This window comes from Hemiscyllium ocellatum, chromosome 6 (assembly GCF_020745735.1).
Source record: "Hemiscyllium ocellatum isolate sHemOce1 chromosome 6, sHemOce1.pat.X.cur, whole genome shotgun sequence".
Classification (NCBI taxonomy): domain Eukaryota; kingdom Metazoa; phylum Chordata; class Chondrichthyes; order Orectolobiformes; family Hemiscylliidae; genus Hemiscyllium; species Hemiscyllium ocellatum.
Genome location: NC_083406.1, coordinates 4,120,942 through 4,143,847, shown reverse-complemented (window position 1 = coordinate 4,143,847; position 22,906 = coordinate 4,120,942). Strand labels below are relative to the sequence as shown.

At 43.0% G+C, this 22,906-nt stretch overlaps 1 protein-coding gene across 1 annotated transcript in view; it reads right to left on the bottom strand.

Annotated features, from left to right (window-relative positions):
- LOC132816349 (protein diaphanous homolog 3-like) overlaps positions 1 to 22,906 on the bottom strand; it is a 545,172-nt gene that overhangs the window by 156,311 nt on the left and 365,955 nt on the right. Inside the window, exon 22 of the mRNA XM_060825802.1 lies at positions 10,740 to 10,869. Within this exon, the coding sequence (XP_060681785.1) occupies positions 10,740 to 10,869 (130 nt within the window). The remainder of the gene's footprint in view (positions 1 to 10,739; positions 10,870 to 22,906) is intronic.

Here is a 22,906-nt window from a genome sequence, read left to right as displayed (position 1 = left end):
AGGGAAGTCAGAATCTGTCGTTAGAGAAACAGTTCTGTTTCTCCCAAGTCTATAATAACAGAATTTTCAAGGTCTTTGCACTATCCATAAATCACAAGAGAGGAATGTGATTAATCCTGGAAGATTTGCTTGGAAGAATGCACCTTTAACAACCTCATCCAGGACACCAATTGCTTGATCAATACTCCATCCACCACCTGAAATTCAGAGTAGCCTCTTTTTTAGACCCTGTTAGGTAAGTCAGAACAGGCATTTAAGATAGTGGGTTTCTAAGACTTGAGAGTCAGTAAACTGTCACATTCTGGAAACTTTCCATCTTTGTTTGTGGTCAATGTGAATGCAGCATGTTTATGGAAGAGGATTCACCAACAATAATGTTATTGCAATGGGCAGATTACTTCATTTTCCAGAACTTAAGTGATAATAACATTCACGCCAGATGTTAGTCTATTACTGAATTCTCTTCTAGCCTTGCCACAAGTGGACATAGACTGCTGTATTATCTGGGGAATTGGGAACTACTTTAAATATTGTGACATCAGTTGCAAACATCCCCACTCCTAACATTCTCATGAAAGGAAACTCACTGATGAAGCAGCTACAAAGATAGTTGGACACATGACACTGTTTGGAAAACCTCCAGTGATATCCTGGGTGAAATGACTGGCTTCTGACGTCCACAAACGTCCATTCATCTATGCACAACCTTGGTGTGAACCTTTAGGACTGAGATGATGAGAAACGTCTTCACCCAGAGAGTGGTGATCCTGTGAAATACACTGTCACAGAAAGGGCTGAGGCCAAAACAATGTATTTTCAAGAAAGAAGTAGATATAGCTCTAATTGCTAAAGGGATCAAAGGATAAGGGGGCATTGGCAAGATTAGGGTATTGAGCTTGATGATCAGCCACGATCATATTGATTGGTGGAGCAGGGTCAAAGGGTCGAATGGCCTTCTCCTGCCCCTATCTTCTACATTTCTATCTTTAATGTTCCCATTGATTTTAATTTTATTCTGGTTCTCTGATGTCATGACATGGACGGATATACGAGTTAGAAAAGGGAGTAGGTCATTCAATAAGATCACAATTGATCTGATTGTAACCACAAATCCATAATCCCACTCTACTCCAAGAACCTTTCAGCCCTTCGCTGAACAAGATTCAAACGACCTCCACGACTTCCTTGAATAATAAAATATTCAAGCACTCTGCTTCCACCACCATTTCAGGAAGATTTATGACCCTCTGAGACAAAGCTTTTTGTCTCAACTCCATTTTAAGTGGGTGACTCCTGATTTGTAAATAGTGACTCCTAATTCTATCTTTCTACATGCACCCTTTCAAAAGTCCTTGTGATCGTACATGTTTCAGTTATGTCACTGCTTACTCTTCTGAACTCCTGTGCATACAAGCCTGGTTGTCAAAACGTTTCTCATAAGGCAACTCTTTTAGTGCAGGTATTACTGTGGTAAACCTTCTCTAAACAACTTTTATTGTATTTACATCCTTCCTTTAAGAAGGTGCCAAGTTGCGCACAGTACTCCAGATACAGTCTCACTAGTGCTCTGTACAACTGAAACATAACCATCCCACTTTTGCATTCAATTGCCCTCACGATAAATGATTACATTCCATCAGCTTCATTAATTACTTGCTGATAACCAAAAGGTGACTGATGAAATAGCAATTGGGTGGATTGCCTTTGTTCCGGTTTTGTGAAAAGGACAGACTTGTGCAATTTTTCACACTGTCGGATGAATGCCAGTTTTATAGCTGTACTGGGAACAGCATGGCTAGTGTGCAACAAATTACAGTGCAAGTCTTCAGCACATTGACTAACACGTTGTGAGGGCCAGTCGCCTTCAATTTCTTCCTATCCTGTGAAATGAATTACACTGACTAAAGAACATCTGTGATGGTGGAAAACACGTGAGAAGGCTAAGATGAATTATCTATTTGCCAATTCTAGGTGAAGGTAGTTGCAAATGCTTTAGCACTATCTCTTTGGAGAAATGTATTAATGCTCTGGAATCATTGAGGATAGAAATTGGGCCAGCCCCCAGGATTTGCTTCCCATTAATTGTTCACTTGTTCATTAGGAAGTCCTGGGGCAGTGACAGCATCTTTACATACTGGTCAGAAAGTCCAGGTTCCAGCCACAGCTCAGGATTAGATGGCCATAGAAGTGTGTAGTAATGCAGCCAAGCAGGTTGTCAGTCTGTAAATCTATGTTATATCTGTCAGACGACAAGAGCAACAGTATTTCCTATTTAGTCAGAATCAAATGGTGGGTGTGGCATAACAGCCTCCTGACATGAAGACACCTCATGTATCGGTTCCTACCTGCAGCAAACATTATTCCCACAAGGGCCCACAAAAAAGATAGAAGTGTCCACCACCATTTACAACTAAATGTGGCAGACAGAAGAGTTTTAATCTGATCCATTCATAATGGGAACACATAAATTCTCAGTAGCATACTGTGTTTAGCATTTATGTGGGCATTAGATGTGAGAAATCAGTTTCTCCTGATGAAAGTAGTTAGTTTAGAACTGTTAAGACAAAGGTTATCTAAACGTAAGGAAGTTAGTTTGAAATTGCTGGATTTGAATTGCTTAGATGGAACCCTGATGAAGTTATTTGGAACTGATAAAGTCACGGTTCAGTTATCTGACTATTCAAGATTGAGGCTATCAACCTCTCAAGACCGGGAATTGAAATAAACAGTTAATCTAAATTTAGAGTAAAAAATGAGGTCTGCAGATGCTGGAGATCACAGCTGCAAATGTGTTGCTGGTCAAAGCACAGCAGGCCAGGCAGCATCTCAGGAATAGAGAATTCGACGTTTCGAGCATAAGCCCTTCATCAGGAACCAATCTAAATTTAGAGTAGAGAAGGGATTCTCTTTGGTGTTCGAATGCTGAAAAGAGATGCTAATAGGGAAAATGGGATTATATTTTACTGCTGTTGTGGTTCTGTTCGCCGAGCTGGAAGTTTTTGCTGCAAACGTTTCGTTCCCTGGCTAGGGAACATCATCAGTGCTATTGGAGCCTCCTGTGAAGCGCTGCTTTGATGTTTCTTCCGGTATTTATAATGGCTGGTTCTTGCCGCTTCCGGGTGTCAGTTTCAGCTGTAGTAGTTTGTATGTGGGGTCCAGGTCGATGTGTCTGTTGATGGATGTTCTTGCCATTTCCGGGTGTCAGTTTCAGCTGTAGTGGTTTGTATATTGGGTCCAGGTCCATGTGTCTGTTAATGGAGTTTGTGGATGAATGCCATGCCTCTAGGAATTCCCTGGCTGTTCTCTGTCTGGCTTGTCCTATGATGGTAGTGTTTTCCCAGTCAAATTCATGTTCCTGGTTGTCTGAGTGTATGGCTACTAGGGATAGCTGGTCGTGTCGTTTTGTGGCTAGCTGATGTTCATGGATGCGGATTGTTAGCTGTCTTCCTGTTTGTCCTATATAGAGTTTTGTGCAGTCCTTGCATGGTATTTTATAAACTACATTAGTTTGGCTCGTGCTGGCTATTGGGTCCTTTGATCTAGTGAGTTGTTGTCTGAGTGTGGACGTTGGCTTGTGTGCTGTTATGAGTCCTAAGGGTCGCAGTAGTCTGGCTGTCAGTTCTGAGACGCTCCTGACATATGGTAGTGTGGGTACACAGGAAACCAACACACACAGACCAAGTCTTAAACTATGAAAGTAACCACCCCAACACACACAAACGAAGCTGCATCAGGACACTATTCAAAAGGGCCACAACACACTGCAGTACACCAGAACTGCGAAAAGAGGAAGAGGAACACCTATACAAGGTATTCGCCAAAAACGGATACCCACGCAACTTTATCACCAGATGCCTAAGAGACAGACCACGGAACGAGGACATGCCACAACCAAAAGGACTAGCCACACTACCATACGTCAGGAGCGTCTCAGAACTGACAGCCAGACTACTGCGACCCTTAGGACTCATAACAGCACACAAGCCAACTTCCACACTCAGACAACAACTCACTAGATCAAAGGACCCAATAGCCAGCACGAGCCAAACTAATGTAGTTTATAAAATACCATGCAAGGACTGCACAAAACTCTATATAGGACAAACAGGAAGACAGCTAACAATCCGCATCCATGAACATCAGCTAGCCACAAAACGACACGACCAGCTATCCCTAGTAGCCATACACTCAGACAACCAGGAACATGAATTTGACTGGGAAAACACTACCATCACAGGACAAGCCAGACAGAGAACAGCCAGGGAATTCCTAGAGGCATGGCATTCATCCACAAACTCCATTAACAGACACATGGACCTGGACCCAATATACAAACCACTACAGCTGAAACTGACACCCGGAAACGGCAAGAACATCCATCAACAGACACATCGACCTGGACCCCACATACAAACTATTACAGCTGAAACTGACACCCGGAAGCGGCAAGAACAAACCACTATAAATACCGGAAGAAACATCAAAGCAGCGCTTCACAGGAGGCTCCAATAGCACTGATGATGTTCCCTAGCCAGGGAACGAAACGTTTGCAGCAAAAACTTCCAGCTCGGCGAACAGAACCACAACAACGGACACCCGAGCTACAAATCTTCAACCAGACTTTAAATATTTTACTGCGCATTTCAAAAACTTTAAAATTGTATTATATGTAAATAGTTTGGATAATTCTATTTGATCTTCAATTCTTTTGTGAAATAAACTTCTATTTTATTACTAAAATCCATTTTACAGGATTATATGCACATGTACCTGTGAAAGACCAACTTATTATATGAAAACACAACAAAATATAGTCTGTTAAGCCAGATATTAGTCAGGGAGCTCACTTGTCTAGTCATAACGTTAGCTAGGATCATAATACAAGAGATTTAAGTGTTATGGCGACAAACAAGAAACTTTAGTTCAGATCAAAATTATGTTTGCCATGATTTTATTGAAGGACAGACTTGACAGGGTACACTTTGCTGGCTTTACGTCTGTCATTTCTGGTTCTTCAGCTGGTTTGCTTTACTCTTATTCAACAATTTGGAACTGTTTGATACAACTGAGTATGTTCTAGGCCATTTCAGAAACCAGTTCAAAGCCAACTGTATTCAATCAAATTACTGTTTTACCATCTAGTATTACCACACTACTACCACCTTTATCTTCTACACTGTCTCTAACTTGTCAGACTACTTGTTAGCCGTCTCGTACCAGAGGAAGTACTCCCTCCAAATATTGGCAAATTTGAAACCATTGTCTTCAGTTCATACTGAACAATAAACTCCATTCTCCAGTAATTAACTTGATCCTTCTCCCTGTTCAGAACCTTGGCAGCATTTGACCCTGAGGTAAGTTTCAGACTGAATATCGAAGCCATCTTTAGCATTGCCTAATTCAATTTCTGTATCCTGCCATTGTCGCAATTCATATCCTATTCAAACTCCCACATGTATCGTTTCTAGCTCTGGATTTCCCTGTTACAATTCATTCTTAGTCAGCCTCCCCCAATCTAATATCCAGTGGCTTAGGATCAACCAAAACTCTGCTGCTTGCCCACGAAGTACTATTCATCCATGAACTGTGGCTTTGCTGATCCAAATCTGCACTCCATTTAAGTGGCACCTTAATTTTAAAATCCTCCAACAGTCTTACCTCCATTGTCATGACCATTGGTCAGAACCCTGAGGAGCTGTGGATAATTTTAACTAGTACTTCCAATTGATTTTTTACAAAGAGGGCTTATACAACAAAAAATGGCTGCAAATGTAAATTAAATGACTGTCTGAAAAGTTAGAGACCAATGAAATTTTATACTTATGGATACAAAGCAAACCCGAAGCAGCAGCCCGTCAAAGTGGGAGATGGATGAGCCAAGCCAAAACATACAAAATTGTGATCGCTTATGACTACAAAGACAATAAGGTGCTGATGACCTACTGCTCACCATCGAGCCACCTCTGGCAGATTATGTCCCAAACTGAGACACAGGACAGGGCTAATAAGCCGTTTCAAACCCCCAGGATTGTACTAAGGACTGAACGCTCTTATGTGTATCAACGCATGTTCAAGAATTATAATGCAATGAAGATCACAGGAAAAGAACCATCCCTTTGGTTATCCCTGTGTTGGAGACAAAGACCCTCACTTACTTTGAGTGCTTGAATTCAGCAAGCTAGCAGCCAGTAAAAGCAAGACCCTCCCTCACTCAGAGTGTTGTGAACCAGTTAAAAACAAATTAGAACAGTGGAACTTCAATCAGCCTATAAAACTGCGATTTGTAAAACTAACAGGTCAATTAGTAATGTCAATGCTGTGGTTCTGTTCGCCGAGCTGGGAATTTGTGTTGCAGACGTTTCGTCCCCTGTCTAGGTGACATTCTCAGTGCTTGGCAGTCTCCTGTGAAGCGCTTCTGTGATCTTTCCTCCGGTATTTATAGTGATTTGTACCTGCCACTTCCGGTTGTCAGTTCCAGCTGTCCGCTGCAGTGGCCAGGTCGATGTGCTTGTTGATTGAATCTGTGGATGAGTGCCATGCCTCTAGGAATTCCCTGGCTGTTCTCTGTTTGGCTTGTCCTATAATAGTAGTGTTGTCCAGTTGAATTCATGTTGCTTGTCATCTGAGTGTGTGGCTACTAAGGATAGTTGATTGTGTCGTTTCGTGGCTAGTTGGTGTTCATGGATGCGGATCGTTAGCTGTCTTCCTGTTTGTCCTATGTAGTGTTTTGTGTAGTCCTTGCATGGGATTTTGTACACAAGCCAGGGACACAGCCAGACAGAATGGATTCAGGATGATCCAGGTAATGATTACAGACGCACACAACAGACTACACACATACAGACAAGAAATTGCACGCCAAAAATCGTTAATTTCAAAAACCACCAATCAGGAATGGACCTGGATCATAGAACAGGCCATCACCTTAGTACAGAACAGGACCACACACCGCAAAAAAACGGCACTAAAAGAAAAAATGGCCAAACTAACACACAATAGAGAGGATACCACAACACACTTGTGGGTTAGAAACCTCTCCCACAGACAGCTCACAGACACGGAAAGAACAATACTGGCCACAGGGACGCCAAGACAGCAGACTTCCTAGCAGCACTAGAATGTACACTCAGAAACAATGGACTGACAGAAGAGACACAACAAACAGTGAGACAAAGTATCGTACCCCTGATAACAAGGAAAAGACAAACACATAACCTCAACACCAAGGAGAGGGAAGCACTAAAAGCACTAAGAAATGATAAGAACATAATCATACTACCAGTAGACAAAGGCAGAATGACGGTCATCCTGGACAAAGCAGAGTACATCCAAAAAGCGCAACAACTACTTGCAGATACCAACACTTACCAAAAGAGGGAGTTTGACTCCACCCTACAGCTCACCAATAGGATAAACAACACACTGAGGAACCTACAAAAAAATGGACAGATAACCAGGTTTGAAACCTGAAAGTAACAATACCCCCAGATTCTATGGACTACGGAGAGTGCACAAACCAGACATCCCACTCAGACCCATAGTACCACTACCAGGGACACCATCACACAAACTGGCTAAAGAACTACAGCAGAAACTGAAACACCTGATCAGCGGATCCAGACACTCTATACAGTCAACACAGGAATTCTTGGACATCATCAGAAATATACACATAGACAAGGAAGAAACTGTGGTCTCATTCGAAGTAGCGGCACTGCTCACCTCTATCGACAAAACCCTAGCCAGAGAAACAATAGCCAACCTGCTGGACATACAGAACAGACAACAAGACCGGGAACCTACCAACAAAGACTGCATACTCAAACTACTGGACCTGTGCCTCACAACACACTTCACATTCAACAATCAAATATATGAACAAATCAACGGCACACCCATGGGCTCACCCATCTCTGGACTCATAGCAGAAGCCGTAATGCAAAGGTTAGAGCAAACAATCTTACTGCAAATTCAACCCAAACTCTGGGTCAGATATGTAGATGACACCTTTGTAACCATTAAAAACACAGAAATAGAGAACACACACCGGATCATCAACGGCACACTCACAGGAATCCGATTCACTAGAGAGAAAGAAAAGGACAACCAACTCCCATTCCTAGACGTGATGGGACAAAGAACACTGAACGGAGAATTCACCACAAAGGTATACAGGCAAGCCACACACACAGACCAAGTCCTGAACTACGCAAAAGAAGTTGTATCAAGACACAATTCAAAAGGGCCACAACACACTGCAGTACACCAGAATGGCAAAAAGAGGAAGAAGAACACCTATACAATGTATTCGCCATAAACGGATACCCCCGCAATTTCAGATGCCTAAGGGAAAGACAACGGAATGAGGACATGCCACAACTCTAAGGACTAACCACACTACCATACATCAAAAACATTTCTGAACTGACAGCCAGACTACTGCGACCATTAGGACTCATAACAGCACACAAACCAACAGCCACGCTCAGACAACTCACCAGGACGAAGGACCCGATACCCTGCATGAGCAAAACCAATGTTGTGTACAAAATCCCATGCAAGGACTGCAAAAACACTACATAGGACAAACAGGAAGACAGCTAACGATCCGCATCCATGAATACCAACTAGCCACGAAACGACATGACCAGCTATCCTTAGTAGCCGCACACTCAGATGACAAGCAACATGAGTTCGACTGGGACAACACTACTATTATCGGACAAGCCAAACAGAGAACAGCCAGGGAATTCCTAGAGGCATGGCACTCACCCACTGATTCAATCAATAAGCACATCGACCTGGACCCAATATACCAGCCACTGCAGCGGACAGCTGGAACTGACAACCGGAAGCGGCAGATTCAAACCACTACAAATGCTGGAGGAAACATCACAGAAGCGCTTCACAGGAGGCTCCCAAGCACTGAGGATGTCACCTAGACAGGGGATAAAACATCTGCAACACAAATTTTCAGCTCGGTGAACAGAACCACAACAATGAGCACCCGAGCTACAAATCTTCTCCTAAACTTTGAACACCAATGTCAATGGTACCAGTAATCACTACAATGGCTGCAACTTCCAAATATCCACTTCTCATGAACAATACAGAGACAGATCCACAAAACTATCTTTGATATCTCACTTTTTTGGACTCACTGCTCATTTCTGGTTGGATTGTATATGTAGCATTCGTGTTTTTCTTATGTGGTGACAAATAAACTTTCCCCTTTTGTTAATTGAGGAAGGACCTGATAAATTGGCTGCTTTTAAATCGTAAGTTAATTTGGTCTGGGAGAAAGATATCCAGAATGGAAGGTATTTTTAAAAATTAACCTTATCACAACAAAACAAGAGAGTGGGTGAAGAAGGGAAAGGGAACCAGTTCATTCCTCCTCACTTGGGAACATAGTGGTATCCTGTCTGGAAGTGAAATGTACTCAATGTAGATTTATTTAATATTGTCACTTGTACTACAGTGGTAAGTGGATAATGTCGCCACGTTCCAGCATCATCTGGATTACAGAATACATTACTAAACAACTTGTATAAATGGCAAAATACTAAATAAATTAATATTAAATTGATATTAATAAAACTGAAACAGCTTCAAAAGTTCATCTTTCCCTCTCCATAGCCTTCACCCTCCCTACTCCTTCAGTCGCTGTCGTCCGGCATCGTTCCTGGGTCTGGGAAACCTGCTCCTTTTCTACTGTTACCAGCACCATCACTTCCATGTCCACCGTCTCCGAGCTGGAGACGCTGTCACTGTGTGGATTCTGCACCTCCTACTCCGACAGGATCCTGGCTCCAAACCGACTGATGGGATCCTGGCTCCGAGCCAACTGACGGGATCCTGGCTCCAAAACGACTGACGGGATCCTGGCTCCGAGCCAGCTGATGGGATCCTGGCTCCAAACCAACTGATGGGATCCTGGCTCCGAACCGACTGCCGGGATCCGGGCTCCAAAACAACAAATGGGATCCTGGTTTGTCTTCTGATGCTGCCACCCAAGATGGAGTGCAGGTGGAGACGCATAGGGCCCCATCATCCTGCAGGAGGACATCAGGAGGAGGCCCCAGAGCAACCAAAACAAAGTAAAGGTGACCGAGCTGGAAAGACAACGATGAAGTGCTGCATGAGCCATGAGCGGTTGTGCTCTGGAGACAGACGCTGATGACTCAATTGCCGACATCTTGGATTGTTAACTGCTGGGGAACCTCACCAGGGGTCTAGTTGTAATACTTTGTATGTGAGTAATCTTCTCCAGTCTAAATCTTCTGAGATTCTTGTGTTTCCTAAATTCCAAGCTTTTCACTGTCCCGAATTTAATTGTTTTTCTATTGAAGACTGTTTCCCAACTTTCTTTTGATGTCTTTTGGGATTTTTTCTTATGTTGAAGGTTCTACATAAATTTCTTCTGGTGTTATGAATAACATCACATTTTGCTCTTTTCCCGCTTTCATTTACCAATTAATTCTCTAACCTTTCATAGTTCTGATAAAAGGCTAACACAGTTTCTCTCTCCATAGATGTTGTCAGGCCTGAGAATTTTAGCATTTTCTATCTTCATTACCTGCTTCTGATGTTGATGTAACTCCATGCGTAAACAACAATTTATACACCAAATTGCTGTTGCCCATATATTTATAACCCAAAGGTCTGGTCATTATTTCATTTGAAATTAATGTTCCATCATTTTGATAATATTCTTTAATATAAAAAGTAGTCATTACCTTTGCTTGCTTTGTCCACATTTTGCAGATCATCTGGAAACTTCAAAAGATCTGGATATTTCTCCTCACAAACTTGTGCCAAGAAATGTAAAAATGTGGTTTTTTGATCTGCTGATTTGATATCCTTCAGCTGTGGAATATTAAGAAAAACTAATTTTAAGAATACTTAACTTGTGATATTTTGGTTCTCTTTAATTAATCATTTCAACAAAGTAACATTTTCATTTTTAGCTTGTTTTCACTGTGCATATTTAAGTAAGGCAATATAATGACATATGAGCTCCTGATTAATTCTGAGGCCTTGATTTTAAATTTGAATGGCCATTAGTTTTTCTATCAGCTTCAGATTTTCCATTTAGCTATCAGAACCACTCACATGTGCTCTGGGTTTTATGAAATCAACAATTAGGGAAATGAGTTTATGGGTTACATTTTCTGCTGTTCCTTCAGTTTTACAGATCATGCATCAATTACAACAAACAATAACTTAACCATGATAATACACAATATAATATTGTCTTTGTGATTGTGTTTCTCATGTACATCAAGATCAGGACTAAAAATTCGCAAAGATTATTTGTTGACAAAAGAGAATTGATAAGTTTTTTAATTAGTTCATGGGATGGACATGTCATAGCTAGGCCAACAGTTATTGTCTATTATTAACTGCACAGGGGGCACTTAATAGTCAACCATATTACTCAGGGTTTGGAGTTACGAATAGGCCAGACCAGGTAAGGATGGCTGATTTTCTTTCCTAAAGAACTTTCGTGAACCATGGCTACATGGTCACGATTAGGGAGTATTTTATTCCAGATATTTCCTGAGTTTAAATTCCACAATGGTTACATGGTCACTATTAGGGAGTCTTTTATTCTAGATATTTGCTGAGTTTAAATTCTACTATCTATCATGGTGGGAAACAAAACTATGTCCCCAGAACATTAGTCTGGGGTTTGGATTCCTAGTTCAGTGACATTGCAATGTGCTACTCCCCGTCCGTTACGTTTTAATTTTATGGCCACAGCACACATAACAGAAGACTAGCTTTATTCAAGCATATATTTCATCCAGTTATTCTATACATCCACTATAGCCACTTCAAGAATTTTACAAACCTTTTCATATGCAATGTAAAGACAAAGGAAGATGTACATTTACATATATACAGCACATCCAAAAACATTTCCCAGTCAATTAAGTACTTCTGAATTGTTTTGCTTTGGAATATAAGTTCAGTAACAGAGGGGCAGTGTGCATAACATTTATTTGTAGGCAGGAAGGCTTTTCCAATATGTTCATGTGGTGGTCAGCTAATTCAATATACATCCATGAGGAGCATTGTGAACACTGGAGGGTGCCGAGCTGGGTAATGGCCTTGGGCACAGTGCACTGTTAACGTGAAAATGTCAAAGAGAATGCAGCCTCCAGGACAAAAGGAACAATATAATGAAGCAAAATATGCACACCCATGAGGGAAGCCTACGCTCACTCAACAGAGGACAACAACCCATAGTTGTGTCAAAATAAGGTGATGAATCATTCAGCCTCAAATCTGGTGGTGATGTGCTTGTCATAGGCCTTTCAGCACCATTGTCCCATTGTTCTGGCGTCTGCCATTGCATCCGCACCATTCCTTCCCAATTTGCTCATATCATTTTTCCTACCACTTATCAGAGGAGATATAAAACATTAGAAATAGCGTAATGATGTGTCTTGAACTTCTCCATCATTCATTAACAACACGGCGCTTTCCTGGCAATCATCTATGCTTTTGGTTCTCCTTATTCAAGGATCAATCGGATCCCTCACTCTTCACTTCTGTGAATACCTCTCTTCTATGCAAAGTAGAGGTGGGAGAGGGTGCTGCACACCAGAATAATCTTAAAAATTTCAAGTTACCATCACACTTATTCTGGAGACTATTGAAATAATTTGCCTGAGCGGTCTAGGGAATTAACTCTCAGCACTAGCTGTCTGAAATGATCAAATGCTAAAGCATTTGCAACCATCTGCAGCTAGAACTGTCAACTGACTGATTCATTTCAGCCTCTTCCAGAGGCCCCCAGCTTCATGGATGGCAATTTGACTCACTTCATGTTATGTCAAGGGGTGGATGAAGACACTAGTTACTGTAAAGCCAAAAAATCCCAACAACATTCCAATGACACTAGTAAAAACATGTGCACCACTATTGACAGCAAACCTCACCACAACATCCAGGATAAATTTAATGTAATCAATTACCACTCCATCAGTCTACTCTCGATAATCAGCAGGAACCTTTGAAGGTGGAATTAAGCAGTACTTGTTCAGCAATAACCAGCTCACAGATCTCAATTTGGATTCTGTCAGGGCAACTCAACTTCTGACCCTGTTACAAGCTTGGTACAAATCTGGACAAGAAAGTTGAATTGAAAATGTGTTGTTGGAAAAGCGCAGCAGGTCAGGCAGCATCCAAGGAGCAGGAGAATCAACATTTCGGGCGTGAACTCTTCTTCAGGAATGAAAGGCTTCAGAAGGGCTCATGCCCGAAACGTCGATTCTCCTGCTCCTTGGATGCAGCCTGACCTGCTGCGCTTTTCCAGCAACACATTTTCAGCTCTGATCTCCAGCATCTGCAGCCCTCACTTTCCCCAAGAAAGTTGAATTCCAAAGATGAGATGAGGTTAAAAGCCTTGAGATCAAGGCAACATCTGGATGAGAAAGTTATCAAGGAGTCTTACCAAAACTGAAATCAATTAGGAATGATGGGAAACCTTTCCAATGGTTGCAGTCATATAGAGCACAAAAGAAGATACCTGTCAGAGGTCAATCATCTGTGACCCAAGACATCACTGCAATAACTCATCTGGATAGCTCCCAAATGGGTGGCATGATGGCTCAATGGTTAGCACTGTTGCCTCACAGTGCCAAGGACCGGGTTCAATTCCTGCCTTGAGTGACTGTGTGGAGTTTCTCCCCTTGTCTGCGTGGGTTTCCTCCGGGTACTCCGGTTTCTTCCCACAATGCAAAGATGTGCAGGTTAGCTGAATTTGCCATGCTAAATTGCCCATAGTGTTAGGTGCATTATCAGGGGTAAATATAGGGTAGGGGAACGGGTCTGGGTGGCTTACTCTTCGGAGGGTTGGTGTGGACTTGTTAGGCCAAAGGGCCTGTTTCCACACTGTAGTGAATCTAAACTAATCTAATCTACCCAGGATAGTTTCAGCTACAGTACGCAGAAAATGGGACTGCTCAATGTTCACCATTTCAGAGATTCTTCAGATACTGAAGTAGCCCATGTCCATGTGTAACAAAAACTGAACAACAGACAGGTTGGGCTGAATAGTGGCAAGTAACATTCATGCTAAACAAGTTCCAGGCAATGACCATCACCAACAAGAAGGAATCTAATCTTTTCCCCTTCATGTGAAATGGCATTACTGTAGCTGAAACCCTACAATCAATATCCCAGGGGTTTACCACTGACTGGAAATGAAATCAACTAGCTATATAAAAACAATAGATAGAAGAGCAAGTCAGAGCTAAGAATTCTGCACAGAGTAATTTACCTTGTGTCTTTCCACAGTCTATCCACCATCTACAATTCTCAAGGCAGGAATGTAACAATATACCTTCCACTTGCCGAGATGAATATAGCTCCAATAACATGCAAGAAGCTCAGTGCCATCCAGGAGAAAACAACCTGCTTGACCTGCTCCACTACCATAAACATTCACTTCCTCTACCTCCAATGCACAGTGGTAGCAATGTGTACCAAATGCAATAGGCACTGCAGCAACTGACCAAAGCTCCTTCAGCAGCACTTTCTAACACACAATTCTAACATTTTGAAGAAAACAGCAGCAAATGCATGAGAACATCAACACCCACAAGTTTTCCTCGAAGCCACACAGTCTTAAATTGGAAATATGTTGCTGTATTTCCAATGCTGCTGGGTCAAAATCCTGCAACTCCTTCCTAACAGCAACACAGGTCCATCTACAGCAGATACATTGCAGCAAATGAAGGAAACTCACTGTCAAGTTCCTCAAGTGCAGATATAGATGGATGATAAATCCTGGCTGAGGCAGTTATGCCCACCTGCCATGACTGAAAATATTTTAAAACTTAATTAGTTAACTGTTTGTTGCTTTCGTTGGGGCATGGGCAGCACTGCATCTCTGTTTGGTTGCACTTTGCAGGGTATGCACTGGTGTTAACAGCCAGGTCTTCTATTGGTTGTGTCATCAAAGATCCATCCCTGTGTGTAATGAAATGGAGCAAACATTCTGTGGCACTTGTAACTAAGAGTATATAAAAGTAACTAAAGGTAGTACCTACACATCTGCAGAATTTGGTCTTTGAGATCACAGATCAGGAGCATGTCCAGAGAGTGAAATCCCTTTCTGATCATGCTACTGCTGAACCTTAATCCTATTCCCCAAATGTGAAGGCATGAATTGGTCATTTGTGGATAACTTAATTGGGAAGGAGAATTTGACTCTGACAAGTGGCCTTTTAGTGAGCATGTATGATATACAAACATATGCAACAGGGATTCCCTTTGCTTTCAGTCTAAAGCTCAACCCACCATTAGTGTATGGAGAAATTAAGGCCTCACTTTCACCCTGCTCATGTTTGTCCTTCTGCACAACTGAACTCCCCCACAGCTTTGTATCCTGCTCATGGCAGTATCACAAGATTGCATCTACAATCATGGTTATGGTGGCAGCCACCAATTTGCACAAAGCAAGGCACCATGAGCAGCCAGGAGCACCATGAGCAGCCAGGAGATAACGAAGAGTTAATCTATTTCAAGCATTAAGTGTATGATATATGTTGGCTCGGAAACAAGAGGTAACTCTCCTTCCTTCTTTGAGTAATGCATGGGACCTTTTACATGCACCAAAATGACAGTAAAGCTTTGGCTTAAAGTCTCATCTGAAAAATGGCTCACGAAACAATGCAGCCCTCCTTTAGATCTGCACTAGAGCCACAGGTAAGAGATCTTATGCTCAAATCTCTGGCTTTGGGAATATGCCCACAGTCATTTGATTGAGAGGTAATAAAGCTAGTACTGAACCATGGTTGCCACTAATGCAACTAGAGTCACTTTATAATTAAAGGATTTTAGAAAAGTACATCGCAATTGATATGAAAATAAATAAGTTTCAACATGAACTAATAATTATGAACTGTTTACCTAGTCATGTCAACATCAGATTTTCTCTTGTAGACACTAAATTTATACAGCTGGTCAATTTCAGTTTCTACTCATTGGTAGCCCCCAGGATGTTGATAATCAGGGATTCAATGATGGAAATGCCATTGAAAGTCTGTTCTGTGCACAGATTCAGAGGCCCAGGACACCAAGAATGTACATGACTGGAAATAATTACCTATGTGCAATATGCCTGAATGAAACCCAATTCCTTCAATTTCCATCCTGTGATAATGCTAAGTACCATGTTTAGGAAGTAAGAGGTGCTGGATTTGTTTAATGGACAGAGAAATTGAGCAGGTTCCCTTGCAACTGTAAGATTATCTCTCTGCTTGAATTTGGTCTACTCCACCTTCTCTGCCTCGTGCACGGTGCTTCCATTGCTTGGCATGCACAGACTTGTGAAGTAGCTTACTCAGGTTGACAACTCATTTTTGGGTACTCAGGATGGCCTCCTCTATCGCCAAACACTAAAAACCTGACGCCTGGAGGAAGAATGCCTCATATTCCATCTTGGGACCATGCAACCACACACCAGGCAACCACACAGTATCAATGTTGATTTCAACACTTTTCTTATTTCCCTCCCCCTCCCATTATCCCAGACCCAAGCCTCCAACTCAGTTTTGGGTTTGCCTGATGATGCTCATGGAGAGCCTCTTTCCAAGGTTTTTTTGAACTAGGCTTAATACAATGGTCGAAGTGCAGGTAATACACTGGGTCATGAGGTTAGTGCAGTTCCATGTAATTGTGCCCCATGGATGCCATGTTTTGAGCCTTTCGCTCTGTTCTGAATGGTGATGCTGTCAGACAACCCAAACTGAACACAGTGAATGAAGAAAAAGATTTGTGCTGCAAATGTTAAAAGTAGCATTTTCAAGAGTTTGTGATTATGCTGTTGATCTACTATGCACTACACATATCAGTGATAATAGTGGCAGCGATAACCTGCACCGTCCAACAATTTGCACATTAGACAAGCAACAGCCTCACCACATCATCATGGCACATCTCAAATTCACTTATGGTTCAGTTCTCCACTTCAAGGTTGCATTTTGCAGCATGTTGCCATTGTGACGTTACCACCAGGTAACCTCGCACACAGGGACATGCACCAACGTGTGGGCTGGAGCAGACAGCATCTCAGTGGTCTTAACTTGCTTTCTTCACACATACTCACTTTGTGCCTACTTAGATGCTCATTTCACTTCTGCCATGCCTTGCATTTTTGCATTTTTCTATCTCATTCAGAACTTAAAGGTTCACAGTAATTCTGTTTTGCCTCACAGGTGAAAGCCAGGCAGCTTGACAGGGTTGCCAGCAATTATCTGTCATATTGCTATCCAGTACTGTGCTATCTCAATCTCACCATTATGCCAAGTGCCAGCAGCTTATGCTGCAAGCATTCTACATGTGCTTCAGCCAAATGGCCACATCTCAAAGTGGGAATCCCCACTCCACCACGAGCCCTATCTGAGTTCTCCTGTACACTCAGCCCCAGTCCTGAAGAAGGGTTATACCAGAAACAGTGACTTCTCCACCTCCTGATGCTACCTGGCTTGCTTTGTTCTTTCAGCCTCCTGCCTATCTACTTTGGATTCCAGCATCTGCAGTTTTTATGTCTCGAACAGTCAGTCAAGGGCAGCGTCCAAGCACAGTCTGAGGATTTTCAACAACAGTCACAATCACCCTGGCTGCGAATGTGGGGAAAATGCATCACACATGACTAAGTTGTAGGGTCAGGACTCATAGTAATATTGGGAGATGCAGATTTTCATGAAGACTGAATGAGACAATTTAGAAGCTCAGTACTAATGGGATTGACAGAAAGCGTTCAGAGAAAATGGTGCATGGAGGTTCAGGGCGGGCTGCTCAAAACCAGGCTGAGCCCACGACTCACTCTGCGAAGCAAGAACAATGCTATCTTCATCCTTTTCCAAATCACAAATGTACTCTGGAAATGGAAAATGTCCACGACTACACACAGAGTGAGCCGCAGAAATTGTATTCCTCTCTAATCGAATAGAAAGGGAGTCCACCGCCAGAGTCATTCTCCACCATTTCCGCCACCTACAAATGGACCCCACCACCAGAGATATATTCCCCTTCCTACCCCTATCAGTGTTTCGGAGAGATCATTCCCTTCACAACTCCCTCGTCAGGTCCACATCCCCCACCAACCCACACCCCACTCCCGATACCTTCCCCTGCCATCGCAGGAAGTGCATAACCTGCGCCCACACCTCTCCCCTCACTTCCGTCAAGCCCGCAAAGAATCCACGTCTGACAAAAATTTATCTGTACCCCCACCAATGTCATCTATTGTATCTATCTACTGCAAGGATGCCTACTTGCAGATTGTTTCAGAGAACATCTCTGGGACACCCATACCAACCAACCCCACCGCCACGTGGCTGAACAGTTCAACTCCCCCTCCCACACAGTCAAGGACATGAAGATCCTGGGCCTACACCATCGCCAACATTAAAAACCTGACGCTTGGAGGAAGAATGCCTTATATTCCATCTTGGGACCCTGCAACCACACATGATCAATGTGGATTTCAACACTTTCCTTATTTCCCTCCCCCCACATTATCCCAGACCCAAGCCTCCAACTCAGCACCGCCGTGTTGGCCTGTCCACCACCTTTCCCATCTGTCCACTCCAGTCTCCTCTCTGACCTATCACCTTCTCCCCTACCTTCATCTACCTATTGCATTCTCAGCTATCTTTCCCCCAACACCACCCCCCTCCCATTTATCTCTCAGCCCCCTGACCCACAAGCCTCATTCCTAATGAAAGGCTTATGGCCGAAACGTCAATTCCCCTGTTCCTCAGATGCTGCCTGACCTGCTGTGCTTTTCCATCACTACACATTCTCTCTAAACGTGCAGGCTCTACTCGTGGGCAATGTGAGATCGTTCAAAGAGTAATTCGATTAATCAGCCACTTACACATTACAAGCTAGAACATAGAACAGTACAACACAGAACAGGCCCTTCAGCCCACGGTGTTGTGCTGACCATTGATCCTCATGTGAGGTAAAGCTAATGTACGAACTCTCAAATTTCTGTGACCATATGCATGTCCAGCAGTCTCTTAAATATCCCCAATTACCTGGCTTCCACAACTGCTACTGGCAATGCATTCCATGCTCTCACAACTCTCTGCATAAAGAACCCGCCTTTGACATCCCCTCTATACTTTCCACCAAACAGCTTAAAACTATGACCCCTCGTGTTAACAATTTCTGCCCTGGGAAAAAGTTTCTGGCTATCAACTCTATCTATGCCTCTCATTATCTTCTGCACCTCAATTAGGTCCCCTCTCTTCCTTCTTTTTTCCAATGTAAAAAGTCCGAGCTCAGTCAACCTCGCTTTGTAAGATAAGCCCTCCAGTCCAGGCAGCACCCTGGTAAACCTCCTCTGAACTCTCTCCAAAGCATCCACATCTTTCCTATAATAGGGTGAGCAGAACTGGACGCAGTATTCTAAGTGTGGTCTAACCAAAGTTTTATAGAGCTGCAACAAGATCTCACGGCTCTTAAACTCGATCCCCCTGTTAATGAAAGCCAAAACACCATATGCTTTCTTAACAACCTTGTCCATTTGGGTGGCCATTTTAAGGGATCTATGTACCTGCTCAGCAAGATCCTGCTGTTCCTCCACACTGCCAAGAATCCTGTCTTTAATCCTGTACTCAACTTTCAAGTTCGACCTTCCAAAATGCATCACTTCACATTTATCCAGGTTGAATTCCATCTGCCACCTCTCAGCCCATCTCTGCATCCTGTCAATGTCACACTGCAGCCTACAACCGTCCTCTATACTGTCAACAACACCTCCAACCTTTGTGTTGTCTGCAAACTTGCTAACCCATCCTTCAATCTCCTCATCCAAGTCATTAATAAAAATTAGAAAGAGTAGAGACCCAAGAACAGAGCCCTGTAGAACACCACTCACCACTAACTTCCAGGCAGAATATTTTCCTTCCACTACCACTCGCTGTTTTCTATTGACCAGCCAATTCTGTATCCAGACAGCTAAATTTCCCTGTATCCCATTCCTCCTGACCTTCTGAAAGAGCCTACCATGGGGAACCTTATCAAATGCCTTACTGAAATCCATATACACAATATCCACCGATTGATCCTCATCAACTTGTCTAGTAACATCCTCAAGGAACTCAATCAGATTTGTGAGGCATGACCTGTCCCTCACAAAGCCGTGCTGACTGCATTTAATCAAGCCATGCTCTTCCAGATGGTCATAAATCCTATCCCTCAGAATCCTTTCTAAAACCTTGCAGACGACAGACGTGAGACTGACTGGTCTGTAATTGCCGGGGATTTCCCTATTTCCTTTCCTGAGGAGAGAAATTACATTTGCCTCCCTCCAGTCCTCAGGTACGACTCCAGTGGAGAGCGAGGATGCAAAGATCTTCGCAAGCAGCGAAGCATTCAAATTTCTCGCTTCCCAAAGCAACTGTGGACAAATCTAGTCTGGTCCTGGCGACTTGTCAATCTTAATGTTTGACAAAATTTTCAGCACATCAGCTTCCTCAATCTCTATCCGCTCCAGCCTGCTTACCTGCTCCTCAATGGTTTCGTTCACTACAAGGGCCTTTTCTTTAGTAAAGATAGAAGCAAAAAACTCATTTAGGGTTTCCCCTACCTCCTCAAACTCAATACACAAGTTCCCTATGCTATCCCTGATCGGCCCTACTCTTTCTTTGATCATTCTCTTATTCCTCACATACACGTAAAATGCCTTTGGATTATCCCTAATCCTTCCTGCCAAGCCTTTTTTGTGCCCCCTCCTGGCTCTCCTCAGACCATTTTTGAGCTCCTTCCTCACCTGCCTGTAATCCTCTGGAGCTGAGCAAGACCCTTGCTTCCTCCACCTTACGTAAGCTGCCTTCTTTCTTTTGACGAGAAGCTCCTCTGCCCTCGATATCTAAGGTTCCCTTATCTTACCCCTTCTTGCCTGTCTCAGAGGAACACATTTATGCATCACTCGCAACAACTGTTCCTTAAACAGTCTCCACATGTCAATAGTGCCCTTTCCATGGAACAATTGCTCCCAGTCTATGCTTCCCAACGCACTTCTGATAGTATCAAAGTTTCCTTTTCCCCAATTAAATATCCTCCCATTGTGCCTGCTTCTCTCCTTCTCCATAGCAATGTAGAATGTGAGACAGTTGTGGTCACTATCCCCAAAATGCTCTCCCACCGCAAGATCTGACACCTGCCCCGGCTCATTGCCGAGCACCAAATCCCAAATGGCCTCTCCCCTTGTTGGTCTGTCAACGTACTGAGTTAGGAATCCCTCCTGAACACACCTTACTAAAATAGCTCCTTCCAAACCATCTGCTCGAAGGAGGTTCCAATCAATATTGGGAAAGTTAAAGTCACCCATTACAACTACCCTACTACATACACACTTTTCCAAAATCTGCCGACCTATGCTTTCTTCAATCTCCCTGCTGCTATTGGGGGGCCTGTAGTAAACCCCGAATGAGGTGTCTGCTCCCTTACTGTTCTCACCCCAGGTTCCCACCCCCCACCTTACGAGTTTAAACCCTCCTGAACAACTCGAGCAAACCTTCCACCCAGGACATTGGTCCCTTTCCAGTTCAGGGAACATCTATAATCTTAGTATGTCAGTAATTTGAGGTCACAACTGCAAAATAGTCAGCAAGAGAGCTAAGGGTGAAGTGAAGAGAAACTTCTTTGCTTACAGAGTTGTTAGGATTTGGAACACCTGCCTGGGAGTGTGGAAGCAGAATCCATAGCAGGTTTCAAAGAGAGCTGGATATATATTTGAAAGTGATGAACTTAGAGGGCTACCAAGATAGGGCTGGAGAATGGGACACAAATCCTGGTCACTGGCAATTTTAACTGCGTCATAAGTCTTCACAAATTGATCACAGTCATTTGTGTAAAGCAGAGGTAATCACAAGCAATTACAAGCAGAGTGTCACAAAGCTGGTCCCTTTTTTCGAAAAGGATACTGTGTCCTTCATTGTTTTCAGAGGGGTCATAAACGAGGCCAGACTCCAATTAGATTGGCTTGGTACAGAGACTAAAGGGTATTGAGAGGCCTTTTTGTTTACATGTAAACAGATGAGAATTCAGGCCTAAGTGGTCATGTTTTAGAAGTGACCTGTAGAATGAAAGGGGAGCGGTCAGCTCTCTAGCTGAGCAGTTTAATTCAGTCCAGAGTTCAACAGTGAGCTGTGTGGAAACTCACTCTCTCTTTCTGCCCTTCTAACTTCAATCTGATTCTTTGTCAGATCTCTCCATGTCCCATTAGATGAAGGACTATGTTAAACCATCATGTGTGTGCAATGTGAATGCTGAGTGTTCATATTAGCGAGAACTCGTTTGCTTTCAAATATTCTCCACATAGCTTCACTGGAACCATGACCACTGGATTCCAAACTGCAGGCGTCATTGTTGCTATGATCACGGCACCACATAGTTGCAGAGAAATTGAGGAGTGTGCCAGCTAGCCCAGAAGCTGCTGCAATTTCCTGAGTCTGTCAACAGCCTTCACATGAAAACGTCTCAGCTGAGGTTTCCCTCAGAATGTAGAAATGCTTCAGGAGGACGAGACTCTATTGTTCTTAATGCCATTCTTCCAGATGAGTGAGGCACAATGCTATCACATACCGTGAATGTCCCAAGACACTGTTACAGCACTATTCCATATGCAAGCTGAAGGGCTGAGTGGCCATCCTGTCCCAGTAGCTGTCATGGGGTCAGCTGTGCTCATTTTTTCTGTCACTGGCTGCTTTCAAGAATCTCTGGAGGACCTGTGTGGGATCTTGCAATTCCAACCTCACAAATGTATCAAGGCTGAATCAATTACTAACGTAATTCACTCCAGATATTCCAATTCATCCAGTTTTCCTTAGGCAAGGTCAGTATTGCTTCAGACAGTAAGCTTTGCCAAAAT